Source organism: Montipora capricornis, chromosome 13 (genome assembly GCF_036669925.1).
Source record: "Montipora capricornis isolate CH-2021 chromosome 13, ASM3666992v2, whole genome shotgun sequence".
Taxonomy (NCBI): domain Eukaryota; kingdom Metazoa; phylum Cnidaria; class Anthozoa; order Scleractinia; family Acroporidae; genus Montipora; species Montipora capricornis.
This window is the reverse complement of record NC_090895.1, coordinates 43361220-43381219: the sequence shown is the minus strand read 5'-3', so window position 1 is coordinate 43381219 and position 20000 is coordinate 43361220. Positions and strand designations below refer to the sequence as shown.

Below are 20000 nucleotides of genomic sequence, written 5' to 3'. Positions count from 1 at the left end.
GGAAGGGTACACTAAAAACTAAGACAGGAAAGATCTAGGAAGAGTATTTGAAGGTACTTAGAATTACCAATATGTATAATTTGTACAGTCCCAATAATAACCATTACAAGAAAACTTATCTACAGTCAGATTGTTTACTCCTCAACAAATAAAAACGTATGATTGCCACTTTACATTTGATGTGTCGTTTTTGCTTGTTTTTATTTTCTTCAGAAAAGACAGGAGCAGTCTAACCTAACCATTAAAGAGCAATTTGTGTTCACCCGTACGAAACGAGCAGATCTGCAGCAGATCTGTAACAGATCTGTTTTGACAAAAACAGATCATCTGCAGACTAATTTATCGTCTGCAGGGTCTGTTTTCAGTCTGCTGCAGACGCTGAGCTTGAATACACTTCGCGATGTTAAGACTGCAGACGAAAAACAGACTAACAACAGATCTGCAGATTATCTGCAGCGTCTGCAGATGATCTGCAACACGTTGAAGCCCAAAAACCGGATCGATAGATCATCATTGTATCGTGACTTCGGTATAAACCTTAGTTGGATCAGTCATTACTGGTGTGTTTTGAGATAAATAAAATAGTTCGATTGTACAGATAAAACGATAGTCGAAAATTTAAAATGCGTTAGTATAAAGAGGCTTATAAATGGTCAGCCACTTACAACGTGTTAGTAAATCAAATGTTACGTCGATTGAACACTTAAATGAAAGGATAAATACTCTTTCGACCTTAATTTATCCTTATTATATAGCAATTAGGCACCCATACCTGACACAATCTTTCAATAGAATTTAAGAGCAGTACTGCAGGGTGCATTGGTGTTAAATTCTCAGTTCCAAACGCTCAGGGAAAAACATTTGATCGATCGACATATCAGTGTTGATAGAACAACGATACGAAAGTTGAAGTCAACACGTGAATGAATCATAAAAAGTGCAATAAGATGGTTAAATTACTGTACTGTGATTATTTTTCTTGCCTACATCATGAGATGTTTTTCTTATCAGTTGTCGTGATTGACGTGAAGGTCATGCCGACGCTGAAATCGAAAACACTCCGGCGCTCCTCAGATCTGATCACTTTTCTGGACATTCAATAAGCTACGGACGTCGGGCGAACTCGCGCCTCCAGCAGAACAGCCACCTACAGCTGAATCTGGAAGAATCGAACAAGATGAAATAGCTGCTCGGACTTGTAATTTCTGAGTGCAGACGCCGTGTAACAGTGTTGCGGTGCGGCGAGGATAATGAATCACCAAACACCGCAAAAATTACAAGTGGTTCTGGAGAACTCTGAAAGACTGTGGGCAGTATCTAGTTTACTCGATCTCGTTTCTGTAAATAACCTGCCAAGCAAACCAAAAAAAAAAAAAGAAAGCATGCAAAGCCTAGCCTGCGAGCAAGTTCCCTCGTTGCTCGCAGTCTACGCGAGGCTTCCCGTACGAAAATTTGTCGCGCTTGTGCGACTGAGCCAGACATTAGTTTGGTTTGATTATCGCCGATAGTGTGGCGTGAGTGAGCGAGAAAAAGTGAAACCCCAGTTTATTCATTTACGCCGCTGTAACGAGACATTTGTCACGCTGTATTATCGGTGAAACTCAGGCTGCTCACTTGTTATTCGATACATAAGTGATCCCTACTTGTTATTCGATAAGAAAAGATTAGTAGAAATAGATCAGGGAGTACTCAAAAATGCAAATCAGTTACTTAACTCTGGCTGTCGTTCTGATGTATTATATTATTTGCTGCATTTCTGTACGTGTAGTCCGTCCCCGGGTAAAAGGTGAGCAAACCATTTTTTACCGCTCTGAATTTTGAGCTAAAATACGTATATGGCTGGATATTTTTTCCAAGTGATACATTTAGCGTGATACCCACCCGTATACGGAGAGGTAAGTTCAAATAGCTTAGCACGTTCAGGAGAAGCAATCTACACGTAGCTACCTCAAGACAGCATTATCCTGCTTGCCCAAAACGGAGGATAATTTTTTAATGATAGGAATTGCTTGTCGCTGGACGGAAAACCTTTAAGAGGGAAGAGCAATGTTTGAGTTTTGGCTATCGATAATTAAATATTTGTAACCGCTTTTGGCGCGCGTTTCAGTTTAACTGTGCATTTCACCAAATATCTGAATCTCTACACAGATGCAGAGCTTTTTCTTCCCATTTAGGACAGTAATCAACCAGATCAAAACAGCATTTATTTGCTCTAATTAATATTGCTAGAAACAATTTTCTCTTTTATGAAATAGATTTTAAACAATGTATGAAGATTTAAAATAAATGAGAAACTAGAAACGAACACCTCGCTATCTGATCACAGATCACTGTGGAAACCTGGCTACCAACATGCCTACCTTATTATGGACACTTTGAATGACTTCAGTCGCATTTTGTTGAATGCTAAAAGCTGGTACATTCTTTTTATTTAAGTTACCTTAAACTGAAACATGTTTCTGTCTTACATGACTGTCCACGCAATGATGACAAGGGTCATGTTTACTGTAGTTGGTCTCGGTCGAGGAGCGTTCGCTTATTTATTGGCACGGAAGCTAAAGATAGGATATTTCGAGTAAGGATAAATTTAGTCTGCGAACCCTTTGGTTGTAACCACTAAAAATGTGATACAAGAATTATTTTGTCGATACACATTTGTTACTCTGCTTCCAGTATCAAAACAAGTCCACAATGTCTCCGTAAGTCACGCAAACAAAAAAACAGTGGTACTGTCTATGGGGGTGGAGGGAGTGGCAGGGGATTTTCTAGTTTATAATTTATAATGGCACTATTAAAGTAGGCATAGTTTCAATTATGGCCTGTTTTGTTTCTGTTTATACTGATTTCAATGTTTCTTATAAATAATGCGTCAAAGTACCAGGATAGTGCGATGTACCCTCACCCCCTGACAGATGATACTTCATATCCTCATTGTAATAAGCTGAGAAATAAGCTTGTGAGTCAGACAAATACGGAGAAACTTACAGAAAATCACTTATGTCTTACATGTAAAACTATTCAGTCCCCTATCAGGCATCATAATAAAATTGACCATCTACGGGCATCCGTTTACTGTTTGCGTGACTGACAGCTAAATTGTGGACTTGTTTTGAAACTGGAAGATGTGTACTGACAGAAAAATGCGTGTATCACATTTTTAGTGGTTACAACCAAGACGTGGACTGTTGCTATAACCAAAGGGTTAACAGACAGAGTTTCTCGTTATCCGAAAGACCCTGTCTTTAGTTTCCGTGCCAATAAATGCCACTTTTTTTCTGTCGCGCAAGGTCGCACAACATTCAAGCTTCTCATGGCGTTGTGTCTGTTTAAACTTAATCGTGGGAGGAAACAACATACGGCGCCCAAATCTCTGAGTAGCGGTAAGTTTTCCCGGGTTTCTTCCCCGTAATTACCGCTATTAACAAAGGGTCTTAGTTTTCGTTCGAAAACTAAGAGCGGGGTTGTAGTTTTCGTACTACGAAAGCTAAGACCAGGTCTTAGGTCTTAGTTTTCGTAACACCCGAAATTATAAGCCATAAACTAACGTCACGCCCATAAAAATGTATTGTTCATTAGCGTGATTTTTTTGTTTTTTTATGACCTGAATCTCGCCCGTTTATCGCTCAGAATATCGTCCAAATGTCAGAGTAGTACAAATGTCCCGCTCCATTCTCGCTCATTTATCGTTCAATTTTTATCGCTCCTGTCAGGCTGATTATCGTCACGCTCTGTATCGCTCATCAGCGAGACTTTTTATGGCCCGAATCTCGCCCGCGTCTCGCCCAGAATTTTCGTACGGGTTAGATTCTTGAAAGCAGTGGTTGCTACTCGAGGGTTTTTTTAATTCATTTGGAATGCGTTGAAAATGTCACGCTAAGAAAATACTTTAAATTCCTGCTGGTGATATTATTTTGCGTATCTATCAGCATTAATCGTTTACTTTTGATGAATAACAGACCGACTTCCTCTCTCTGTCTTTTAAATAAACGTTGTTTGATTGGTGCATTTTGTGGGCTTTTTTTAAACCGGATAGGCTGATTTCGTCTGCAGAGCGTCTGCAAATTTGCAGACTTGTTGCAGATCATCGCTGCAGACGCTCTGCAGACATTCTGCAGATATTCTGCAGACATTCTGCAGACATTCTGCAGATGATCTGCAGATAATCTGTAGATCATCTGTAGATTGTCTGCAGATCTGCTACAGATGTGCCAGCAGATCTGTAGCAGACTATAAACAGATCTGCTCGTTTCGTACGGGCTGACCCTTGTTAGGCTTAGAAGAAACCCAAGTTTGGAAATGCTTTGTGATATATTTGGCATCACCAAAAGGTCTGGAAGCAGAATATTTGTAACATGGATTCTATTTCTCGAAAAGGAGTTGAGATTTATTTTACCCTTCTCAACAAAACAAGAATTGATTGGCATACCTAGACCAAGTTGCTTCAAGATTTTTTAGCCTTGCACAACACAGAACTAATCGCACCTCCAATCATGCACAAAACTAATGTATCTGCCCGAGCATCAACTGCTACAAGACGAGTTGCATTGCAACTGCAAAGGTTCATATTGAGCGGATGATAAGACACCTGAAATTGTTCACTTTTCTACGGTGAGTTATTCCCCTTACATGCAAACCATATATTAGCTGTGCTGTTTCTGTCTGTGAAATACTTGTAAATTTACAACTATTGATAATAAAGGCAAGTTCAAATAGAAAATTGGCCAAGGTTAATCTTAAATACTGCATTGGCCATTTCTTAAAGTGTTCATTTCTTTACAAATAAAGCCTCTAGGAAAGTTCCTGTTAATGTTCTCTTCGTTTCAGCATCTCCAGGGTCAAACCACAGATGTTCGACCTTGAAATATCCATTTGGATCACTTTCATACTCTGTCAGATCCTATGGGATTTAGTACGACATGAATTCCATGATTACATGTCTAGAGAAATCAAAAAAATTACTCTAGAAATTTATTTACATTTTACATCAATTTTTCTCCAAATGTACCAGTAAAAATTGGTCAATAACATGAACATCTGAAATCCACATTTGTTGCTTCCTGCCAACTGTTGTAGTACCTGGAAATGTCATGACATGGGCAATGTTAGGAGCATGATTCATTTTTAAATTTCAGACTTTAATTCTCAATTAGCAGATCTAGATCTACAAGCAAACAGTAGTAACAGTGATATTTTGATCCAACATTTTCATTACCTTAAGCACATGTGGTGTCCGTTGGCTTGTCTTGGAGGGTATAGCACTAGCAGCACTTAGGTGATCCAAGAAGCTATTAAAAAAAAAATACAATGGTTAGCAAAAACGTGATATCAGTAACAATTTACTATTTTATGTTATCGTATCCACTAGCTGACAGTAATAATTATTACACTGTTGTACGTACCTGTTGATATTGTCTATTTCGGCATGCCTTGTATTGATATCCCATGTCAAGGAGTCCATTATCAGTAGGCGCCTTGACACGAATCAACATTTCTTTTTTTCAGTGTAAACCCCAGTGAATAAGATATACTGCAGGTACAAACAGTGAAATTATTTTCTTAATTAAGTTATATGCTAAGAATGCTCACCATGGGGTCAATACAGCGACGACCCAATGCAAACTGAAAATAATAAAACTTAATATCTCAGTCAGTTTCTTCATTGTAGCTGTCAGGATAACTAAAGTTTTATTCTTATTACAATTAAGGAACAGTATTTCTGACCTTCTGTTGATTTTAATAATCACATATCCACTGTTCAGGAGATTTCCCTGAAAAAACTTCTCTTCTGATTTCTGGCGAACATTTCTAAAAGAAATTGTCAAAGTGTGATTCATGAACAGTTTTAACCCATTGCATAAGAAATGTGTGTTGCTCCATACAAATAAAGTAGTCATCGTTATCATACCAGCATTAAGTATTCATTCCAAGTACTGTTTGAACTATTATTATTATTACCTGGAGGTTGTTTGATTAACATCCTGCTCCCCACATAAAGTGGTATTGAAAAATGTACTGACAATAGGATAACACTGGAGTAGTTGCCTGAAACCAAATACCAACTTGTTCTTATTCATACTGGCTTTTAATTAATACATTAAAAGTAGGAAGTATAATTATGTAATTATGCAAGCAATTTATCATTCATCAGCTGTTATTGACCATACTTACTTGATAGTGTTGAACAAAATAAATATAATTAACTTTTATGAAATGTCACATTACTTACTTGAACAAAAATTACTTACTTGAACAAAAACATAACTTTTGTGTCAGTTATCATAAAATCTGGTTGAACGGTTTCCACGTCCTCCTTGTATATCTCTAACCCAGAAAGTAGCAAACTCTCTGAAGGTGTGGCAGGGGTACTGTGCTGAGAGGATAACAAATCGATAATTTCATGGCATTCTAGTTTAGAAGGAAAGATGTTGAATTGGCATGTTTTGCCATCTGCTTCAGAGATGGTCCTCTGAAACGCACTGGGGACGTCTGAAGAGTTTATGGCCTCTACATCTTGTGATTCGTGTGCCCCTAGTGATGAATCTGTAAGAAAATCCCCAAGATGTAAATAAACAACTGGATAAATCCACTGACAAGATAATGATGCAAATATTTATAATACGTACAACCTGGCAATACTGGCCCAGATAGTCTAAGAACAGTCATCAGGAAGGGGAGGACCTGACCTATCCAAAACCTCTCTAGTTTGGCACACACATTTGAAATGAAGGTTACGTCATAGGGTACCTCAACAGAGAAGATTCCTTGCTTCGTCCACACAACAAACTGACAAAGTTTCAGCCCACTAACAAACATTTGAAGCTGAACTTGGAAATAGTATTTTGAAGTTGATTTCAAAGCAAAGCCATCACCATTTCTGATGCCACCAATTTCTGGGGTTAGGGAAGCTTCTTTTGGGTGGAGATCTCTGTGTTTCCAGGGGCATTTATATTCTACGACAGTGTTTGGCCAACCTTTAGAACACTGGCATTTTTGAATATTATCCACACTAGCTCCAAGGAATGCCTTTGACTTTGAAATCAAAAAGCCCTTAGCAATCAATTCCAGTTTGTGGTGGGTATGGCTTGCAACCCGCTTATATGCATTGCGAGCACTCTCTTCATGAAATAGCCCCCACTCTCTGGCATTTTGTGGTTCCATTGTTTTCTGCTTATGAAAGTGTAGGGATGTCTGTGCTGATTCTATGGCTTGTACCAACTTTGTGGCATTTTCAGCACTATTTTTCTCAAGTGCTTCTTGCCGGGTGAAGACTCTCTTGCAGTTTGAGTTATGAACCCTGCCTTGTGTAAATACCAGTCATCACATTGCCATTGCTTTGTGGTGGTGCTCTCAATGTAGTATCAGAAATCGAATGTGGGCAAGCCCTATGAAACTCACCCCCGTAAGTTTAAATCCTGTCGAAATAGGAGTGTAAAACTATTAAGTCCCCCGCCAAATCCTAACAGTGTCTCCGTTGCATCATTTGAAAGTCCCACGCAAAAAAAGAGACCGACATTTTACGACGTTTATGTACATTTCACCACTCCATCTCACTATATGTCCTTATGTCCGGTCTGCTCGAATGTCCGAACTTTCAAGCTTTGTTTACATCAAAAGTCACGTGACACTAAACGTGAACGCTGACGCTCAAAAGGTGATTTTGTCTAGCAAAGCATTTCGACCCATGTAAGGGAATCCGGGAAATTTTTGCTAGTGGAATACGGAATCTTGGGCCTCCAGAATACAGCTTAAGGAATCCGGAATCCAAGTTCCAATGACAAAGTGCGTAATTCACGGAGTGGAATCAAGAGTCAGTCTTGGATCCCCGTACATGGGGCGAAAGTGACATTGCTTGTGCTCAAAATTGCCCCCATCGGTGATCGGTGATACAAGCGGTAGAATTCTACCCGGAGGGACCTATATTATCTGCTTCAAAAGTAGCTAACTTTCCTGCTGGCAAAAACCGGCCAAAATGACGAGTGCTCCCAATTCTTTTCTTCAGCAAAGGATATGCGAGGGATTTTTCGGACAAAATTGCGTCGCTTGGCAACGCCAATTTAAAGTACAAAATCGATCTGTAGTGTCACGAGAAAAAGAGCTTTACACTGCCTTTCTACTGCCTTCGTTTTTCAATAGTATATTTACAAAAAAGCTTCCGAGAAATGGCAATGCGTGTGACAAATTTTGAAAAAGGAAAAAAAAGCTGAGATTTTTTTTCCGTATGGATGAAATGTAATTTGTCTCCGAGGACAGAAATCCAGGCTTTAATTTGTTACCAATAGAAAAGTGTCAGAAATATCTAATATATAGCTAAGCCTAAAAGCGGAGCTCCTTGGTTATTTATTCTTACCTCTGAAAATAAAAGTTGTCGAATTGTCCGCGTTTTGATGTTTCCGGTTGCTGCTTTAATAATTAAATCATGCATTTCCTTTGCTTTCTTCTATAGAAATATTCATTGCTTAACTAGTGAATTCCACAGTAAATTTTACGCTAAAAACCGATATCGCATGAATCACGAAACGATGAGTGCGATGTACTTTGCAATTCACCAGTTTGGCAATAATTTTTTTCTTGAACCGCATGAATTTAAAAAAAAACCAAGCATACCCTCAGCGAGCGAATGGAAAAGGAAAAAATGCCATTTCAGAGTCAACTGTCAATAGCCAGCGAATAGGAATGACGCTAAAATTAGAAGCCATAAAGTTCATGGTCAAAGAAGAGTTTTACTGATGTACTTTATTCCACTTTATTTCTGAAAACAAGATCATTCACATTTTGATGTATTTCATTGAAACACGCCAGGTTGACTTGGTACAAGAATCGGCAAAATACGGCAATGCAACCAAGAAACGACGAACTTCAAACACGATCTGCTCCAACACTTAAATAACGTTAGGGTGCTTTAAACAATTTATTTACGAGTACTCATTGCGAATACGTGTTTATAACGTAAGAGCAAAATTCTCTTGTCACTGTCGAGGCACAACGAAAACCAGTTGGGCAAACCGATTAAAAAAGCACTTGTTCGCTCGCATTTAGAGCAAAACAAACAAACAAATCAACTTTTTCTATATGTCCAAAAGAATACTGATAATTGTTATTTAATTCCAGTTGTCGATAAAAATTCGATTAAGGAAGAACCGATTAAACCACTCTTACGACTACACTCTTTCTAGTCACGCACTCGCGCTATTTTAGAACAAATGAAAGTTTATACAAGTAGCCAATCACTGGCCAGCGTTTATCGAAATCGGTTGCTATGACATCATTCTATGATCTTGCAAAAATTGCCTTCCATGGCCGTCCAACCCGAGGGCAACTCGAAGGGCAAGAAAACAAGGAATTTTAGTCTAAACGACAAAAAAATTACACAGAAAGCTTCGTTATAGTCAAGCGAAGACATTTGGATTGTTTTTATGGCAAACTGTAAGGGATATTCATGTGAAATAAAGGTGAGCGTCTCAAAAGTTTTGTAATGAAATTTGTCTCCACGTGGCGTTATGAAACCATGGGCCAGAAACGTCTTTCCCACCTTCCAAATTACTTCCAAAACGTACTTTTTGCGTAGAATAAGCTTTTATAATGATGTTGTTGTCTTCTGATGGAATATTTCTCAATTCGGGGACTTTTTATGAAAAAATATTTATGACCGACTGGAAGCGTCTATTGCGTGGCCCAAGGTTGCCCAAATCTGCCCATAATTAGATTACGCTTTCATCGCCTTCGCTAAAAAAAATCGTAAAATATTTGCCGATATGGTAGATCAGTTTCTCTAAAACTTGGAATGGTGATTGCTAATGAATTTAGGAAAAACTTTCCTTCGGACGAAAAATTGCTGTGTTTTGCAAAAGAATTCGACGAAGAGAAAGTGAAACATTTTCGGTTGTATTTTATGTGCTCTAGAATGTTTACATTTGACAAGCGCTAGTATGCAAATTTTTACAGAAGGTATTAAACTGCAACAAAATATCTGCTGGCAGATTGTCAAATGAACTTTATTTTAAGCGTTCATTTGGACTAAAACGATGCAATACGAAGCGAGAAATATTATTTTGAGTCCGAAGAATGAAAAAAAAAAATTCGCGGGAAAAGGAAAATTAAAGGGCACTCACGTTCTAGTGCCCAAGGAAAGAATTTGTGGAGTAACTTCTTCCGCCAAGTATGAGCTATTACTGGTATTCTGTTTTGTCGTTGTCGTTCTCTTTCGCTCTCCTTTCGTTTCTGTTCTAGACATGGGTCCTCCAGGCATCATGCAACCTTACCGGAGCTTCTAAAGATATGCTATAAATTGCGATACAGAGAAAAACGCAGCTCTAAGCAAATTAAAAATAAACACTCATCTTTAAGTTTACATCCCGCCAACGCTTGACTTGAATAACTTCGTAGCCACCAGTGTGGACCACAGATATAATGACATGTGAAACTGGATTGAAACCAGCAAAAAATGCAGAATGACAACATCTTCCAAACCGTTTGCCACCTGAACACGAAAAGCATTGACTGTGTAAGAACTTTCGTTGATGTAGTATGGCGGTGTAGCCGCGTCGAGCCACAGAAAGCGCGCGAAAAATGAAGCCTCGTTTACGTTCAGGTGAGTTAACCTGGGTTGAGCCTGCAATCCAATCGAAAACCAGTACCTGGTCAGCGGTCACCTTAAAAAAAAAGAGTTGACCTTGATGAGCTCTAAGCTTGAGCCTGGGATATGGTCACGTGATAAAAGATAGATGTCCAATATCAAAGATGTGTGCTGTAAACTAGCATGATACTGATCACATTGGCATACATGGAGGGGTGGACGTACGTACGTACGTAAGTATGTACGGACGGTTGATGGCATTTTGGCTATAAAACCAAGATTTCTCGCATCGGTGGGTTACCATATTATTAATTGATCGGGTATGTACCAGTTTCTCTCAACAGGAAATCCTGCAGTTCTCTTTTCTTTTCCTTGCTTTAACTTAGATTTTACGTCACTAAGGTTAAATTTATCGATGCTTTTTATCTCAGTTATTATGATTTCAGTTCTTTAATACTGAACCCGGGACTTGCTTTTTACATTGCTTGGACGGTGGATTTCCTAAGTCCTTGATAAAAAGTAAGATGCTATCATAAGCTGCTTTAGTTTAAACGTTTCGGGTAAAAGACTTTGTCATAGAAAATTTTTTGATTTTGAATTAAATTCAAAGGGGTGCTAACACATTTTTATTGATCTCGCTTGATTCCTTTGCACGTTCTTCATCTGCATTGGCTCGTCACAAAAAGCGTGCGTCTTTGAATATTCATTATAGTGTAGTTCGCTGCATGTAATTTATGCAAAAAATTATTAATCATTTTTTACCGATCCGAAAAAGTCGCCAATCTGAAGAATTGTTTCTACATTTAATTGCTAAGGAAACCCTTACGAAAACAACTGCCGTGGTTTAAGGTAAGTCTCAGTAGTACACAAATTACCTTAGTTTAATTTCGACGGGAAAGAACGTCAGCACGTGTTGTAGACTAGCTGGTTCGGCGGCTCAATGAGCCAAAAGAATAAGGGTTAAAGTTTGATGGACAATACATTCTTATTTAGAAACCTGGATTGACTATTCAAACGAGAGGATGATGGTCAGATGCTTCAGACTGTCGGAGATAATATTTGGCAAGAACTGTACGCAGGGAGGGGTGTGTTGGGCTGTCCTAAGTTGCCTCTCACCACTCCTCTTTAATCATAGCAAAAACTATCCGTAAGTAATAAGGTCCACCAGAAAATGATCTCTCCTCTAATGCATTGTGCTGATGTTCAGCTCTGTAGGAAAAATAATTTAAGCTGACTTTCGAACTGATCCCTTGAATTATTTTATACAGGAGTCCGTTAGGAGAGAGTATACTAGTTAACTGTATTAGTGGTCAATCAAAGGCTTGTTTCCAGCAGGTTTTTCACCCAATAGCAGGCTTTTGTTGTATTTGCACGAGGCTGCATTCATCTAAATTGACGGCGTAATATTTATTATTAAATTGTATTTATTGAATTGTATAGTTTAGTCGGTGTTGTAATTTTATTGCTGGTTGCTGTAGTTGCTGGTATGTTAGGTGCAGAACTGGCAAAAACACGATTACATCATCATCATCATCATCATCATTATTATCATTATCACCATTATCATATACGTTACCCAAAATTAATGACACCCAAAAATTTGGCCTGATATAACTTATATTTGCGCGACATCTTGTCGCAGGTGTCTTGAAGCTAGCATGCAAATGAAATTACTTCGTTTCCATGATTTCCATGGTAACAGCTATTCCGATAGATAACTTCTATCAGTTCCCATTAGTGTTACTAAGGAACACCATTGTTCCGAATCATACTGGTCCTTTATACGTTAATTAGGAACACAGTTCCCTTGTAGGCCACGAGAAGTTCCGATTTTATATTTCTTAAACGTTTTCTTTTTTTCTGTTTTTGTTGAAAAATACTCTCTGGTCTTTATGACTAGCTATCTTGGCGTGTTTAGGCAGGCCTGGGCGAATTTGAATAAATCGGATAGATGGTTTGATTCTGAACAATTAGCAAGGTGTCCAAGATTTATTGTTCCTTTTTTTTTTTGTTTGTTTTCAAAAAAAAAGCATTCGAAAATAGGCAAGTCGAGGCAGGTAGCGCAAAAACCCCAACTGATTTGTCCGCAAACCGCCAAGAAACATACTTAAAATTCGAAGTCTCGGGTACGTAAACGTTGATTTCCAGATTCAAAATGAGCAAACGAAGAAGTACAGAGACAAATTGGTCAAAAGTTCCAAGTGCATCTCCAAAACCGAAGAGGCTTCACTTGGAAGAAGACGATTTAGATGGTTTGTTTCATTGTCCAGTGAAAGATTGTAACCATGATGGATTTGTGTCTCAAAGAGGTTGCAGAAAACACGTTAAGAGAAAACACGGCTGGTTCATTTATTTTGATGAAAAACCCCAACACGTCCCCAATCAAGAAGAAAAGAGTCCCAAAAAGGAAGAAAACGACACAAGTCCAACCCTCACAGCAAGATCTGTACCTACATTTGATCGCTCAAGTGTAATCGTGGAAGATCTTCTGTCTTGGCTAACAGGGAGTGGTGGGGGATGCAAGAGTGACCGACAAGCGCAACAAATCGTTAGCAAATGTCTTAAGTTTCTAAAATTCTGTTGTGAGGACGAAGAAGAACTTTCTCTGGACATAATTGACTTTAGTTTGTGCTCACCTAATCTACTCTTCAAATTTGTTGATACAATGCAGGACGAATGGAAACTTGGGCACGGGGGGCGCATTGGTTATTTAGACGCCATTGCCGAACTGATGGATTTCAGAAAAGTAAACGGGGCATCCGAGGTTGTGTTGAGGGGTTTGTTGTCTACAGAAACCTATCTGAAAAAAGTCCGTAAAACAGTTTCAAAAATGATGCGATTACAATGGACAAATGAACTCGACATCGACACCTTAGAATCCAAGGGACATTGGGCCACACTAGAAGAGCTTCTGGAGGTTGTTAAGCGCTACTTGCCACGCTACGAGAACGTTCTCAAAGCATGCAAGGATAAACCGGGTACAGTATCTCCATTGGAGTTGTTCTTTGCTGGAAAATTACTTGCAGTAAGTCGGTTTATCGAGGGGGACAAGGATCACGCCCAATGACCTACCAGTATTTAACTGTTGAAATGGTGCGCTCAGCAAAGAACAACAATGGATTTGTCGATAAGAAAATGTTTTAAACAGCAGGAAATTAAAATATGGCTTAGACTTTCTTTTCCTTACCGGCACGAGCATGCAGGTGTTAGATGACTACATCGACCACATTCGCCCTAACCTAAAACCAACTTGTGACTACGTCTTAGTCACAAGAAATGGCGGCCAACACAGCAAACTCGGCGAGCTGATGAGCAAATTGGTGTTTGACGCGATCGCAAAATACGTTCACCCTACTCGTTACAGACAAATAGTGGAGAAGGCCAGCTCCAAGAAACTTAGTAGTTGGCGCGATCCCCGAGGATCAGAAGCATAGTTATGTTGTGGCGAGAGTGCAGTATCAAAAGCAAAGATCCCGAGAGGTGGTGTCCAAAGCGCACGAATATTTGAAATCACTTTATGGCGAGAAGGGATCTGAGTTAGAAATGGATCTCCGATCAAGAAATTTAGACAAATCCGTGTCCTCGCCTGAAAAAGAAGAAAATAACGATTGGTCGACCCCTGAATAGGACAACGAATCAGTCTTCGAAAACGCTCGATTCTTCGAGAGGAAGGATAGTTCTACTATTCACTCCTGAAGATGGGACTTGATCGCCGCATCGGTTCGGAATGGGGCAGCTATTCTTAGAGATCTACAATACTCGTCACATTTGTTGGAACACCCATCCCCGTTTCCCCCTTCCTCCAATGTTGATTTCCGCAAATACTACTAGTCGCCCGAAAAATTCTCACACAACATTGAATTGGGGGAAGGGGGATGTGGTATAAGCTATGATCTTGTAACACGATGATTCTGACCATTCGCTAAGTGTTCCAACTAAATATGTCTAGTATTGTAGGTATCGGAGAGGCTGAATATTTACGCACGCATGCGCGGACGGAATGTTTGAAGACGAGACGAGAAAAATATGCAGTACCTCCAGACGTGGCGCTGGAGCGTCGTACCAAACGAGTCACCCCGGGATTTCGGCCCGTGCGATCGCTTTTGGACGCAGTTGGCCCTTCGCTGCTTTCTGCTACCGACCTCGCCTCCCGGTACGGCATTGAGGGAGGGATATGTCGGCCCCTAAACCATATGAGACAAATCCCATGCCTACTCACAGCTCCAAACCGCCCTTCTCATTACATTTTAACGTAACATTTCGATGGCTTATATATTCAAGAGAAAAGTCATTTCACCTGTCATATGGTAAGCACTGGAGTCGCAGATTACGAAGTGCACGCATGCGCCCTGCCGAAGGTAACTTACATGCATGCATAAAACTTTATTTCATCTCGAATTTCAGAATAATATCTTCGAGACATTACAGCTAACATACATAATATATACAGATACATAACTAAATATTAAATAATACTTAAAGATATATTAATCAAAACGAAAAGTCGCGGCCCTGGATTAGTTTAAAACCAGTAAATTCAGTGGTACGGGAAAAATCAGGTAGCGCATTTCGCAATGTACTTAGCTAATACGTAAGAAAAAGAACTAGGACCATAACTGGTTGTTCTAGGTTTATTGAGGGACAGAATGTAATTTCCACGAAGATCATGCGTAAGAAGAGAACGGGAGAGAAAACGTTACGTTCTAATTCGCTTCGCTCAAACGAACGTAAAACATTTTACCCTTAAATTCCCGTAATACAAACAAATACCACGAGAAATATGGTAGGATGCGCAAGCGTATCCAAAACAGTTTATTATAAGATAGAAATTACAAAAAGAAATTGTTACTGCACTTTTTTTTTTTTTTTTTTTACAACTCTTTAGATACTACTGTATGCAGAAACTAATCTACGCTCCATAATACGTTACAAACCTAAATACTTAGTTACATGCAACCTGTTTTCAAGGCTTTCTTCAACATACATATCCTTGGCAGAATCAGATTTCCACCTACCAGGAATTTTAAGTAGTCTTTCTGGAATCGAATTCCTACTATGGCGTACGGCAGCTGTAATGCCACCGGATCTTTAACTATGAAGACCATAAACATTAGGGTTGTATAGCCCAGCTGACTTAAGGTATCCCTTAAGATATCTCTACAGGTAGTATAAGAAATCTTTCCGCTCCTCAGGGTATAGCTAGAAGTACTACGGTGAAAAACAATTGGTCTAAATAAAGGGGAGGACTGTCTAAGTCAATACCAGATAAATCTAAATAACGTTGTAAAACACCAACAGGACAGTACTTAGATCCAGATGCACTAATATAGACGAAATTCCCTTCCCTATAAACATCTGTCTTACTACGAGGCACAAAAATTATTATATAATCGCTGTGAAATTCGATATGCTCCGGAACGATATTGCATAATTCGTCATAACGAAAAAACCCTGCGAAGGCTAAAGAGCACAACGCAGCAATACGGAGATTCTTTAAATTAGCATCTTTCCTGTTATGAATATCTAAAATACGCCTTATAATTTCTGTGGAAATAGGCTTCTTTTTCATAACTGGCTATGACTTCTGGCGTTTAGCGGATTCGACGACATTTCTGCAAAATTCGCTATCTAAAGGATTACGATCCAAACTAGGGACAAAAGAATGTAACCATTTAAGGGCCGCATGGGCTAAAATTACTGAGGAGATAGAAGCGGAAGACTGCTGAACTTCAAACAAATATAGAGAAACAACACTAATAGGAAAAGGTAACTGCATCTTGAACTGTCTACTTTTAGACCAGTCCAAGAACTTTCTGATAACACGAACGTAAGCTTTAGTGGTCGAATCCGACCTGGACTTCAACATAACATTTAGCACTTCATAAACGTTGATTGAAGAAAACTGTTGAAAGCCTTTCCAAGAATTACTTGATAGCATAATCTGTAAAGACAAGAACAAAACATACATACTAGAAGAACAAAAGAAAGACAGAACATCCTTTAATAACCGTACAAAAATCAGTCATTGATGAGGCCAGTGCCACGTAAGACGTTAAATGATCGTACGGGCCAGTGCAGCGTAGATCAACATCCATTGATGAGGCCAGTGCCACGTAAGACGTTAAATGATCGTATGGGCCAGTGCCGCGTAGATCAACAACCATTGATTAGGCCAGTGCCACATAAATCAACTATACTCCTATTAGGACAGCACCATATGAAATGACAGACCAAACATTAGGCCAGTGCCTTACAAATAAACGGCATACTGCCTTGGCCAGCGCCAACAACTGAAAAAACATAGGCTAGTAGACACACCGTCCAATAAATTAATCAGTAAATTTTAGTCTGAAGGCCTGCTGAGATTTAAGATAATGTAATACGCGTGGGATGATACCAACTGGATGGACTACTAAGCAATTTTCCCCTCGAAGAGACTGAAAGAAAAAAATCAACACCCGACGAATTGGGATTCCAAAACCTCGAGAAAAACCTGGGGATCTCCTGGTTATAAATATTTGCAAAGAAATCTACACTATGCGGACTCCACAAGCCATCGAGAAAAAGAAAAAATTCTTCAGTAATTTGCCAATCATCAGTATCAATTAAACGACTTATATAAACAGCTTGTTGATTCGAAGTGCGAGGGATCCACTGTACATCTAAATGAATTCCCGATCGGATACAAATATCAAAAATCCCTCTGGCCATTTGTGCAAACCTAATTTCATGCTGCCCACTTCAACAATCTGAGCAGCTACTTGGCTATCCGTAAACCACTTAACATGTGATCCAACACTGAGGCAAATGATTGCAAAGAAACTCAATAACAGACAGTTCTCTCCACATTGAACTTTGACCTCTCTCGTTCTCCGACCACGTTTTGTGGCACACAAAATCATTGTTAAAATCAGTAATTGCTCCACCTCCGGTGGAACTGGCGTCAGAATACACAAAATAACTTGGTACCTTACTTACAAAGCAATACCTAGTGTTGATATTAACCATACTTTCCTTCCAAAAATACAGTTCTTCCTTGCAGTAATCGTCAAGAAGGGATATAGAATCCCAATTATCCCTGCACGCGGTGGACAAGACACAATGTCTGGTCATTATCCTGCCAATGTTACCAACTACAGGCCAGGTAGAGATAACTTGACCTGTGAAGGAAGACAACTCTCTCGCGGTAACTTTGAAATCGGCTTCAATAATATGATCAATTGAGTTAATGATCTTAACAATTCTCCTTTCCACAATTTAAAAGTACCTAATGCAGCATTCCAGGTAATACCCAGCCAGTCCAATACTTGGGTGGGTTCCCATACCGATTTATCTTCATTGACAACAAAACCTGCGTTGCACAAATCCGCCCTTACAGCCCGGGCCTTAATGAGACAACTTTCTCTATCCTGAACAATCGCCCAACCATCATCCAAGAAGATGGCTTTACAAAGACCCTGTACTCTCCAATAACTTTTTTTTTTTTTTTTTTAAGGCTTCAAAACCTTAGTAAAAACCCAAGGGGCCGAGGACAGACCGAACGGGACCACAGAAAAAACAAAATATTTCCTTAATGGAATCGGGCGCACGCCATGAAAACCCCAGAAAAGTTTGGTGCTCTTGTGCAATGTCTACATGATGGTAACCACTTTTTAAATCGAAGGAAAACATGAACCCATCCTTCACAAAATAAGACATAGCAATTTTCCAGTCCTCTTACTTAACACTTTGCTTAATTAATGACTTGTTGACATGACGCAAATCGAGAATAAGCTCTTCTTACCGCATGGTTGTTCAGAAACTGACAAAGGATTTACAACAAAAGGCTGCTCATTAACCAAACGCACCCGGTCTGAATTAAGGAGCTCAAGAACAGCTTGATCCACAAAAACAGCATAAATACAAGCCGACTTATTATTTTTCAGTTTTACGGCCAACGGAAAACTAATGAATGGCAGTCTGTAGCCATTTTCAATAATAGACAAAATGATATCCGGAGCACCTATAGATCTGCAGAAAACTAAATTATTCTTCAGATTACCCTTATCACGTGATGAATGTCAGCTTTCAAGTTCGTAATCCTGTGTAAACTGATGTACCTGCGCCAAGGCATCATCATTGCTCTTGTTGAGCTGATTGGCCTGAGGTTGGCTTGTTGTAGGAGATTCCAGGGAAAGAATTGTAGCTAAGGGGCTGGTAACTTCCCGGCCCAGTGTCCAAATTTCCCGCATTTGAAACAGCGGAAGAAGTCGCCAAAAGCGTCTCTAAGGCCTGAAAGATAAAGGCAATGACGAAACCTGTAGTAAACGGGAGGTGGGGGGAGGCTTAAAGCAGAACGATGAATAAACTGTATGGAACCGCAAGCGTGAATGGTACTCAAGAGACAGCGGAGGGTATAAATACTAATAACTGGCCAATCCTAACATACATGAAAAACAGAATGCACAATAGTGGGTGCGGCAGGTGTGAAATGAAAACACCGCAACTAATTACTTGGAATACCAGCGGAAAATATATTTACGTTCTAATTCGCTTCGCTCAAACGAACATAAAACATTTTACCCTTAAATTCCCGTAATACAAACAAATACCACGAGAAATATGGTAGGATGCGCAAGCGTATCCAAAACACCCATGAACATACAAAGTATAGAGGAGACTCTTTATCTTATACCACGAAAAAGTTGATTATCAGTGCCCAAAGCAATTCTTGGTTTCTTTCCACGATCACTGGAGAGTTGTTCTTTTTGGCGTCTCTTGCGACTCGCAGCTTCCCTTGCCTTCTTAAGACGTTTTTCATCTTCGGAGCCGGATGCAAGTTCGTCTGACTCGTACTCGGCTACGACCTGCCAGCCGTCCATGCTTTTATCAGCGATTTTTATCAGCTTCTGCCGCTTTCGAATACGTTGCCTGCCTTCTTGGGAAAGCTTCTTGATTTGCGACAACTTTGGCTCGATGCTTTCGCTCTCGGTTTCAATACTTTCCAAAATGGTATCCAGCTCGGCATTAAGCTCAAATTGTTTCTGGTTTCCTTTGAACTTTAGCTGCACAACTTCTTTATCTAACTTACTTCTATGCTCGATTTGCTTTCCTTTGTCTTCTAATTTTTTCTCAAGAAAATCTTTGAACATGGAAAAGACTTGATCAACGGCTGCTGAGTTGCCTCCACTGTCACCCGAAGACGTTTGGAATACTTCAGCCGAAACGGACGAACCTTCGCTCTGTATCTGGTCGTTGGGCATCACACGAATAGATGGGCTTAAAGCAGAAAGATGAATAAACTGTATGGAACCGCAAGCGTGAATGGTACTCAAGAGACAGCGGAGGGTATAAATACTAATAACTGGCCAATCCTAACATACATGAAAAACAGAATGCACAATAGTGGGTGCGGCAGGTGTGAAATGAAAACACCGCAACTAATTAC

General features: G+C 39.6%; 1 protein-coding gene and 1 pseudogene across 5 annotated transcripts; one reads left to right on the top strand and one right to left on the bottom strand.

The window, feature by feature from the left end:
• Window positions 1-4272: 4272 nt before the first annotated feature.
• On the bottom strand, window positions 4273-10535 carry LOC138028973 (uncharacterized). 5 transcript variants are annotated; one of them, XM_068876625.1, is made up of 7 exons: window positions 6624-10535; window positions 6246-6540; window positions 5956-6042; window positions 5722-5805; window positions 5587-5619; window positions 5213-5285; window positions 4273-5076 (listed from the first exon to the last, which is right to left on the bottom strand). In XM_068876625.1, the coding sequence occupies exons 1-7, from the start codon at window positions 7156-7158 to the stop codon at window positions 4969-4971; spliced, it is 1215 nt and encodes a 404-aa protein (XP_068732726.1). In that variant the 5' UTR covers window positions 7159-10535; the 3' UTR covers window positions 4273-4968. The 5 variants fall into 5 exon arrangements, 4 of the variants coding, with proteins under 4 accessions (XP_068732726.1, XP_068732724.1, XP_068732727.1 ...); XR_011127782.1 differs by lacking the exon at window positions 5587-5619 and adding an exon at window positions 5400-5527 and having other exon boundaries at window positions 5014-5076; XM_068876623.1 differs by having other exon boundaries at window positions 5587-5805.
• Window positions 10536-12728: 2193 nt separating this feature from the next.
• Window positions 12729-14200, top strand: LOC138030854 (uncharacterized; annotated as a pseudogene).
• Window positions 14201-20000: the final 5800 nt, after the last annotated feature.